This window comes from Triticum urartu, chromosome 2A, assembly GCF_056163025.1.
Source record: "Triticum urartu cultivar PI428250 chromosome 2A, HENAU_Tu73, whole genome shotgun sequence".
Classification (NCBI taxonomy): Eukaryota; Viridiplantae; Streptophyta; class Magnoliopsida; order Poales; family Poaceae; genus Triticum; species Triticum urartu.
The window spans coordinates 565,332,158-565,341,840 of NC_141874.1; the positions used below are offsets into that span (position 1 = coordinate 565,332,158).

The following is a 9,683-nucleotide window of genomic DNA, read 5'->3' on the forward strand; positions in this document are numbered from 1 at the left end:
CTGATTGTTTGGGTAAAGTTGAACGCCCAGGCTAAGATAGAGGAGGAAGGGATAGGGTTGACTTTTTGTGGGAGTTGAACGAAATGAGAGGGTCATGTAAAAACATTTCGTGGGTTGCCTTTGTGTCGTATGCAACCGATGTCTATTTGTGTGAGATTTTCGCGGCTAGGCGGAGGCCTCCTTTTAAAAGAATATTCCTAGCATCCAGGTAGCTCTACTCTTTCCCACCCATGAACCAAACAACTAGCGTTTAGACAAAAAAAGGGCTACCCTTGTCTCGGGGTGGGATAGCCCAACAACCAAACGCACCAAATCAAAGAACCCTCACTTCCATTCCTCTAATTTACCTATACTTTCCTTTCAAAATAAAACGCAAATGAATCATAAGAGAAAAAAATCATAAGAATCTAACCCTACAAATGAAACGATCAACATAGTTTTTTTTCCTCTTTAAATTAAACAACCCTTGCTTCCCGCACACCAACAATTGAATATTATTCAATAGTTTCCATTCCTCTGATTTATCTATACTTAAACGCAAATGAATCCTAAGAGAAAAAATCCAAAAAAATCTAACCCTACAAATGAAACGATCAACATAGGTTTTTTCCTCTTTAATTTAAATTAAAAAACCCTCACTTCCAGCACACCAGCAATTGAATATTATTCAATAGTTTCCATTTCTATGATTTACCTATACTTTCCTTTCTCGCTCCGATGTTTTACACCATTCATATAATATATTTTACCCGCGTTCCAAACAGGACCCAGGGCCACTTCTTTGTGGCCCCCACATATCTTCCAATAAAATCCGGCAAAAAGAAAACGATATCTTCCACGAAAAGATTCACCACTCGCCCGGGGCCCGGGTGTCAGACTCCGCAACTCGGCCGCGCCCCCCACCGTGCCACACAAACCAGTATAAAAGGGGCTACGGTCACGCGCCTGCATGCACCAGCACCAGTACCTTTACCAGACCCGACCCGACCTGCAGCCGAGGCCCCACCTGACCTCCCCCCCGCGGTGCCCCGTCACGAAGCCGGTTCCCTGACGGTGCCACGAAGGCCGTGTCCGACCCCGATGGAAGCAGAGTACCCCCAAATAAACCCTCTCCTCCTCTGCTCCAGGCGCCGGAAAAGGGTGGAGGACGAGGGAGGGCTCGAGCTGCTGCTGTCCATGGATCTCGACGAGGAGGAGACGCGCCCGGAGCAGCAGGCGCCGCCCCGGGTTCCGGTACATCTCCCCTCCCTACCTCCCTCTCGCGCCTCCGTCTCTTGGGTTTCTTGGGCGAGTTCTTTGGCGGGGTGGAGTTCTTGGAGGGATGGGTACGGTGAAGGCCGCGCGATCTTGGGTGGGGGGCGGAGTTCTTGGCGGCGGGATGGGCGGCGTAAAGCGAGGATTCGCGCCTGGGATCGGGCGGTGGGCGCGCTCTTTCCGGATTCTTTGCGTCGGGGGTTAGCATCTTAGCGGGGCGTTCTTGGCTGGAAAGGGCGCCGAGATGGTGCGCTGGTTCGTGGGCATTGGTGCGTTGTGCTAGAGATTGCAGTTCTTGATGCTTCTTTACCTGCCAACTTTGTGTATGGAGGAGTGATTCCATACTTGTACAGCCGCATGGTGGGTGATTGGGGAATCCGCCTGGCTGGATGTATGCCTTGCGGAAGACGAGTTCTTTGACCTAGGTTTTAATCCATGGGTTCTTTCAATTGAGGGTTCGTCTTTATTGCTGTTGGCAGCACGAGGTTTCAAGGGGGAAATAGGCTCTGTAGATCTGTTAAGGTCCAAAAAGATTTTGTAGATCCCAGCAAATGAAGTGCCTGTTATTGTTTCTTTGTGTGAGATTGCTGGCAACATACTTGAAACTGAAGGATTAACATTTTACCGCGGCATGCTGTAGCCTCTATGGTTTGCATTTGAGAGATTCTGTCTGTATGAACATTGATGGCCATGACAAGTTTAGGGGCCATCTGTAGCTTCGTCTACGTGAAGCTCTTTATGTTCTTACAATGCCTTGGTCGTGCTAGGCATATATGGTTATCGGTTGATTGGCAGAAAAGCAGTACTGTATCTTGGGACAAGTTTGGAGGGAGGCTGCCAGGTGCTCTGCAAAACACCGTAATGGCTGAAACCTACATGCTGTCAACTTGTTATTGACAACATCAATACTCTTTTGCTTGCCCTGTGATAGATGCTCAATTATTCGTAATTGTGTGCCCTCTGGTGTCAAATATAATCGAAAGCTGTCTTTGAACTTCAGAAAGACATCTGTGGCTTCATTTCGAATACATTTTTGTGCCGTATTTTTTCTCATATTGATCCTTTTTCGAATAAGCACCCATGAGTCTGTAGACTTTTCTGCTCAGGCGGTTGGTTTATACTTTGTGTCCAAATCATCGATAGGTTGATAATTATATGAAGTGTAAAACAATCAGTCGTAGCACTTGTATTCATCTGCCCATGAAAGACTGTTCTTCTTTGGTCAGAACCTCTGTGTTATGATTTTCCATGAATAGAAAAGTAAAACGTAAAATGAAGTCTAACAACTACATTTTCTTCAAAATCACAGGACAAGCTGAAAGCAGTGTCACAAGAGCTTGGACATGAGATCCGGATATTTACAAGCACAACATTTGAGCTAATGACTAGCAAATTGGCCAAGGCAGATCAGGGTAAATCCTTTTACTTGCTTTTGCTTTACTCAATTCTATTTATGTGTCTTTATGGTAATTGCATTGTGACATGAAAGCATGATTCATGCAGAGGAAGACGATGACTTCTATGAGCTTCAGCCTAGTGATTATTACAAGTTGATTTCAAATAGGCTTGCAGGTTACTTAAATACTCTCTTAATATTGTCTGGGAACATTTACATTTATTACTTAAACATCCTACTTGGCATTGTCCAAGCTTTCTAATTTCTTAACTGTAACCATGTTTAAAATTTGACACCTTGCAGAACAATCGAAAGTTCTGAAGACTCGTAAAATAAGGGAAGCAGAACTTGCTGCTCAACGAGCAAGGCTAACAAAGGTAGGAAGGAATATGATGCACTATGCTACTGTTTAATTATTATGATTATGTAGGAGTGGCATACCCCTTGTACTAATACTACTTTTCATCTTCTAGCTCATTGTATTTTGCTTATTGATTTTATCTAGCCTTATATTAACAGTACCTCCGGACATGTTCTAAGGGAAAATTTGTTTCGTAGAATAAATATATCTGCAAAGTCTAGCTGCTGGCATGTGAAATCCTATGAAGAAATACTTCAAATGATGCACATAGTTTGGATTACTCCCTCCGTTTCTTTTTACTCCACGTATAAAATTTGGTCAAAGTCAAACTACACAAAATTTGACCAAATTTATATCGAAAAATATGAACATATATAATACTAAAACTATATAGTAGTATGAAAATACATTTCATGGTGCATCTGACAATATTGATTTCATATTGTGAATGATGATATTTTTCAATACAAAGTTAGTCAAACTTTTAAAAACTTGACTTTTACCAAACCTTATACTCGGACTAAAAAGAAACGGAGGGAGTATTTATATTTCAAAGTAGCTTCTTTTGCCTTTCCTTATTAATTCAGTATTACTAATTTAGTAGTAGAAAGTTCCCTGTGTCATCCTCATTTAATTGGTTTATTTGTTCGTCCCTCTCTGAATCTAGTTTCAGGGCAAATTCCATTTTGTTGCTAACCTTCTTAACTGTAGGCAGTGGCGAGGGTTCGATTCCCTGATGGTTACATTCTTGAGGCTGAGTTCCATCCATCAGAGACGGTACATAGTCTGGTGGATCTTCTCATGAAAGTAATTGCTAGACCAGACCTGCCATTCTATCTTTGTAAGTTCCACTTCTCTTTTCAGATGATGTAGAGTTTGACAAGTAATATTTTCCCTCTCCTCGTTTCCTGTTCACCAGTTCCTTTCATTTCACCCTGGTTCGGTTAAGATTGGCTCAGTGTTACCAATGATAATACATTTGTGTATGAGTAGCAAACGTATATGTTGACAATCATGACAAACAGGAAAACTACTAGTGCCCTATAAATAGTTCGATGGTCTAGCATCATGTGAACAAAATTTCAGTGCTCTGAGCAAAGGGTTTTACATATTTTTATTAATCGATTGTTATGAAGTGCTATAAATTAATCAAAAACAGTTTGGTATGCAACTATTTACAGCACCGACTTGTTGAGCTCCTAAGTACCCAAATGTGAAAGTGCTCTGATTGTGTGGTCTTTTGACAAGCTTGGTCACATTATCATTTTCTTGTGCCCTTGATTTGAATATCACCAGTGTCCAAATTGTTGCCAGCTTGATGTTGCATGTTTTAGATACAATATCTGTCCTGGAACCCATATTCCATATTACCTTTGCTTGAACTTGTAGAAGTCTGAGGATCCTCTAGTATCCATCCATTGAACTTTTCAGTTTTCACTTGGGATTTTCATAGATCATCTGTAGTCGTGTATTAGAGATGTACCAGTTACAACATCTTAATATCATTTTTATTGACTCCACAACAGACACAGTTCCTCCAAAGAAGCGAATAATGGACACCTCGCAGGACTTCTACACAATTGGCTTTGTTCCTGGAGCTAATGTCTTCTTTTCTTATGATCTGCCTGAAGGTATGTATTATCTTAAAAACTATAGTATCAATGACGAGGAAATAAGCAATCTTTATTTCTTAGCTTGAGTGTCTTGACAAAAATGCATTTTCTACGTATATAAAGTTGTGTTTCTGGTGCATTCGAAGACAGGCACATGTTCATGATTACCTATTCTATTTCAGCATTTGACTCTTGTTAGTCATATGCATATGCATGAGCTTGCCATTGGGCATTGAATAGCGCAATTCATTCTTGTTAATGTTAAATCAATGTTGTTGGTTCAGATATCAACATGTTTTTAGAGGTATTCATGTGTGTTTGGCATGCAGGGTCGGAGTTAAATACAGATGCTGTAAAATCCGGACCATATCTCCGTGAAGAAATTCGAACTTTGGATGGACTGTCACTTGAGTCGGAACCTTCTGACCAACCTGATGATTCAAAGACAAATTCTGATTCAGCTCATCAGTCTTATGCATTCCAATCTGATTCTGCACCACCAGCAGCAGCAAATAAGAAATCAGCCAAACCAAAGTGGTTCAAAAGGTACAGTTGCTTCTAGTGTCTTAGTGTTAGGAAAGATCAGCTTTGTTACTGTTGTTGTTGAATAACCGACCATGTCTTGAGTTTTGTGCTGAATTAAATGAAATCATCATTTCATTGCTGACTTGTCCCTTTGTTGAGTTTTATTTAGAATGAGATAGTTCGTGGACTATCCCAACAGCACTCTTAACTGTGATGGTAGTCCATTAATAAAAAAAATCCTCTCCAGATATAGCATTAACAACTGAACAATGAGCTAGTTTTAGGAGCTCACCAAATTAGTGCAGAATCATAGCTCTCCAAGTAGGAGTAGCATTTTACTTGCTAATTACACATATGTGAAAGTAGCTAGTTGCAGGTTCGTATGTGTTGACACAATATGCCACAAGAATATTCTCTGTTGCCTGCTTGCACCTTTTTCTGCTGGAGCATTCTTTGTTTTGTGCTAGATAATGACAGTCTATCTAACCTTTTGCAGGTGAGAGCATCAGAGCGTCAATAGTGCACCACCAGCGCGCAATAGCACTTGATTAGGCCTCTCAGCAATCCCAATGCATGATTGATCAGATTTCATGGTTCAACGGCTTCAGCTATGCCGCCCTAGTAGGAGAATTCATCCTGTGTTGCATAGGAGTTGTCGAACCATCGGAATTAGATCTCATATGTTCGTGGTGGTAGCATGTAAATTTGGCGTGTCAAACTGCTTTGTGGGTGTGTTTTGGTTAACCCACCTCTCAGATATGTGTAAAAGGCCCCATAGAAACGAAGGAAATGACAGGGCCCGTGTTGTTTACACTTTACTGCATGAATGATATCCAGTAGCATCTTCATGAGAAAGATGGCTTGAGTTGACCGGAAAATTACCAATAAAGTATCGTGGCTTCTAACATGAGTTACTTTGCATTTATGTTATCTTGTTTGCGAGGGATGATGTCATGGCTTTGTTTTGCTTTTCTGCAGCAAAATTTTATGTTCCCTCAGTGAGCAACTAGTAAAGATTATGAGTGTTGCGGCGATGGTAAGTCGCAAAGCAGCATGCATTTTCAATGGCTAGTGGCCGTGGGGCTGCAAGATCGTGCTGAGTGGATGCTTTTGACGGGAAGGTCTAAATAATCGCAGCCTCACAGGCTTAGTTTAGTCTGAGATTGTGTGGCGTATATTTGCTAAATAACAGATGCCAAGGGACACACGGGGCTGCTATACTAAAGCTTCACGTGGCTGCTTTGCCAATGTCCCTGTCGCTGGATGCTTCTGCTCAATTTGCATTTCTATTCTCTCTCTGCATGGTTATTTGCTGGAGTGAGCATCGAAAGAAACAGATACGTTTTGTTGAGGTTGGAGCGATCCGACCTGATACACATGTGATGTGGCTGGTTCATCTCCGTTGACTTGCAGCTTACATGTGGTTAAAGCAACTCCATCTCAGCAACCCAAACAGACGCAGATTTTGTCCCTTTTTATCCATTTGGGTCGCCTGTCCACCCGTCTGTGTTTGCTTTTTTGATTTGGGTCAGCCGGTGCGTTCAACGGGGCTGGACGCATTTTAGATATGTCCGCGTTGTTATTCGGTCAAACTACCGCACTGCCTTGCCCGCTAGTTTTTGGCCGCGTCTCGTCCCGCAGCTCTCCCGTGTCCGCTGCGGTGGGCAATCGTTTTTGTCCGCGCAGATCCAAACAAACATGGTCGGACGAAATGAATCGTCCGGTTGGAATTGCTCTTAGTTGGCTAACGAACGTAAAAAGGTCTCAGTCTTAGGGACGATGCTTCGGTGCCTTAAGGCACCTACCTTTGTGTCTATGACATGTGGGCCCAACAGGTGACTGGCTCATATGTCAGTGACCTAAAGGCAGGTGCCTTTTAAGACACCGAAGCTGCGTCCCAGTCGTGACCCTCGTTGAGCTCTCGAGCAGGCATTCTTGACCATGACCCCGAAACAAATGTTTTTCCGAAAGTAAAAGGTCACGACATGGACCTCATGCTGTAACCCATCTCGGAGCTGACTGCGAGATGACGCACAGAGAGAAGAAAATCGTGTGGAGACGGTGTCTGAACCTTGGACCGGCGCTGACTCCACGGCTTTGCTATTTCTCTTTCTCGAGTATGAAATGAAAAGAAACAAAAGCTGGCCTCCCTGTTTGCAGGGGGGTTGGTTGGAGGAGTACGAAGATAGCCGCCAGACAGACCGCTCCGTGGCTTTCCCTTTACCCGGTCCTAGTCAAACGCGTGGGCCGCCTCCACGTACCGGATTTCCACCTGACATCGACCTCGTCGGCAAACTCCACGACGCTTTTTGGACTAGAGCTAAAAACAAATCTACCCACTTTTCCTAATTCATTCACAGCTATATCAAGGAGAGGAACCGACTAATTCCACAGCAGAGAGCAACATACTGCTGCAGTGCCGAATGATCTGCGGTTGATGCTTCACAAAGGGACAAAATAGCCACGTGTCCCCCCATTGGCCCACTGGATGAGGGGAGCATGTGCGAGTGCGACCCATTATTTGTTGGCCCTGCCTAGACAACGAGACAGACCAGTACCGTGCTTCTCTCTCAAGCCAAACGCAGATCGGATCCTTCTATTCTATGGCCTTGATCGAGGACGCATACGTCTGACCGAGAAAAGAGATTATATTTCATTTCAGTTCAAGTACACACGTGACCCGTGCGGACCTCGCTATGCATGTATTTTCGATCTCATCTGCCCCGTCCACAACCGCAGCGGGCTCTTTTATTTGCAGCAACTTGACAGACGTCGTCGCGCTACGACGATCCGTATCGCGATGCTGGTGCACAGATCTGGTTGAAAATGTGATGGAATGGTTTTCTTTGTGAAGTGGGAAAACGCATCGCACGTGTCGCCAGTGGTTACGTCGTCCCATCATCCAAGCGGATGACAAGCAAGTAACCCCTCATCTGATCGCCGCAGTTCGTAGGAGCAATCCGATCGGAAAGCTACCGCTCGGCTCAAGCGCAATGCAAATTTCAGCATGAGGGTCTATTTCCGTACGAGAGATGATAACAGCTCCACATTATCTACCTACCTCATAAGAAATGTCTTTTCTTTTTGTGGTACAAGAAGCTAAAACTTCAAACAGTACATGAAACGCTTGGGAATCATCTTCACGCCTATTGCCGTATCGCATCCGTGTCATGTGTTGTATCACATTATGTTTTTTGCGTTCCAATTTGAGAGCTTTATTCAACGAAAGAGCTCATAGTATCATCAGCCATAAGGCTGGTGAGTAGGAAAGAGGGTCTAGATTCAGTCCAACTTTCGATGACCATCGCATGCATGTTTAGTATAAAGGTGGGCCGGTACATTGGCTGATCTGCTTACATGTTGAATATCAAAAGAAGAAAAAGAGAAAGCTAGCTCTCCAATTTCTAAAAGTAAAGGTGCCACAATAGAAAGGCTATTGTGGCGAGTGTCCCAGAGGTTAACAATCTTCAGGCAGTCTGTTTCCATGATCACATGAGAAAAACCACGTAGATTAGCAAAGATAACTCCATCACGCAGCGCCATAGTCTCCCCAATGAACGAATCCGATATAATGTCACGGGACCATGTACCAAGGTGCAAGCGTGGCCTTCGAAGATCAAACAGTGCAAAGGCTTGTTCCCAGAACAACTTGGCATGGGAGCAATGCACCAAGGCATGCATAAGATCCTCATCCATTGCATTACAGACATTACATCTGCTGATTACCTTTATATGACGACGCCACAAGGTACATTCATCTGGAAGAATTCCACGCACCACTCTCCACCAGAAAACACGAACCTTCGGCAACACCTTGAGCTTCCATAGCGACTTCCACATCTGTTCTTTTGTCTGTGAGGATCCGGTAACTGTCCCTTCCTCTAGAGCTACAAGCTCCTTCTGAGTCACAAGAGCACGGTACACCGATTTTACAGAATAGATGCCACTTCTTTCATGGGCCCAAGCAAGAAAATCATCACCACCACCCGCCCGTAGTGAGATATTCAGTATAGCATCGACATCGGGGGATTTAAACACGTCCCTGATCAGGTCCCGACGCCACGTCCAGTTCCCCGGGTCAATGAGTTAATCAACTGTCTCAAGAGTAGTCCCACCCGGTACCACCATGGGCGACAATGTAGCGAGACCTAGAATCCATCTATCATGCCAAATTGAGATTGTAGTCCCGTCTCCCACCCTCTTGATCAGACCAGCTTGGAGCGCCGCCCTGCCTACCACTATCGCTCGCCATATGGCAGAGGAAGTCTTTGGCACCGTAGCCTCCATGAATTCACTATCAGGAAAATAACGACCCTTCATGACCCGGGCACAAAGCGACCCTGGGTTAGTAATAAACCTCCACCCATGTTTGCCAAGCAGCGCCAAGTTGAAAAGCTTCAAGTCATGAAAACCCATTCCACCGCGAGCTTTCAGAGAAGCGAGTTTGTCCCACGCCACCCAATGAAGAGAGCAAGGATCCAGGGATCCACTCCACCAAAACTTTGCCATACTGGCCGTCAGACTTTTGCATACC

The 9,683-nt window shown here is 44.1% G+C and overlaps 1 protein-coding gene across 1 annotated transcript; it reads left to right on the top strand.

Moving 5' to 3' along the window:
* The first annotated feature begins 977 nt into the window (after positions 1-977).
* On the top strand, positions 978-6,056 carry PUX1 (plant UBX domain-containing protein 1). The gene is made up of 8 exons (XM_048702063.2): positions 978-1,233; positions 2,564-2,666; positions 2,758-2,826; positions 2,954-3,027; positions 3,723-3,852; positions 4,538-4,642; positions 4,954-5,170; positions 5,646-6,056. The coding sequence occupies exons 1-8, from the start codon at positions 1,081-1,083 to the stop codon at positions 5,647-5,649; spliced, it is 855 nt and encodes a 284-aa protein (XP_048558020.1). The 5' UTR covers positions 978-1,080; the 3' UTR covers positions 5,650-6,056.
* Positions 6,057-9,683: the final 3,627 nt, after the last annotated feature.

Bases quoted from the DNA above. Each gene is read 5' to 3' on its own strand.
- PUX1 (XM_048702063.2), top strand. From the start codon at position 1,081: ATGGAAGCAGAGTACCCCCAAATAAACCCTCTCCTCCTCTGCTCCAGG. The intron at 1,234-2,563 runs GTACATCTCCCC...TCAAAATCACAG, and splicing joins AGGCGCCGCCCCGGGTTCCG to GACAAGCTGAAAGCAGTGTC. The intron at 2,827-2,953 runs GTTACTTAAATA...GACACCTTGCAG, and splicing joins GATTTCAAATAGGCTTGCAG to AACAATCGAAAGTTCTGAAG.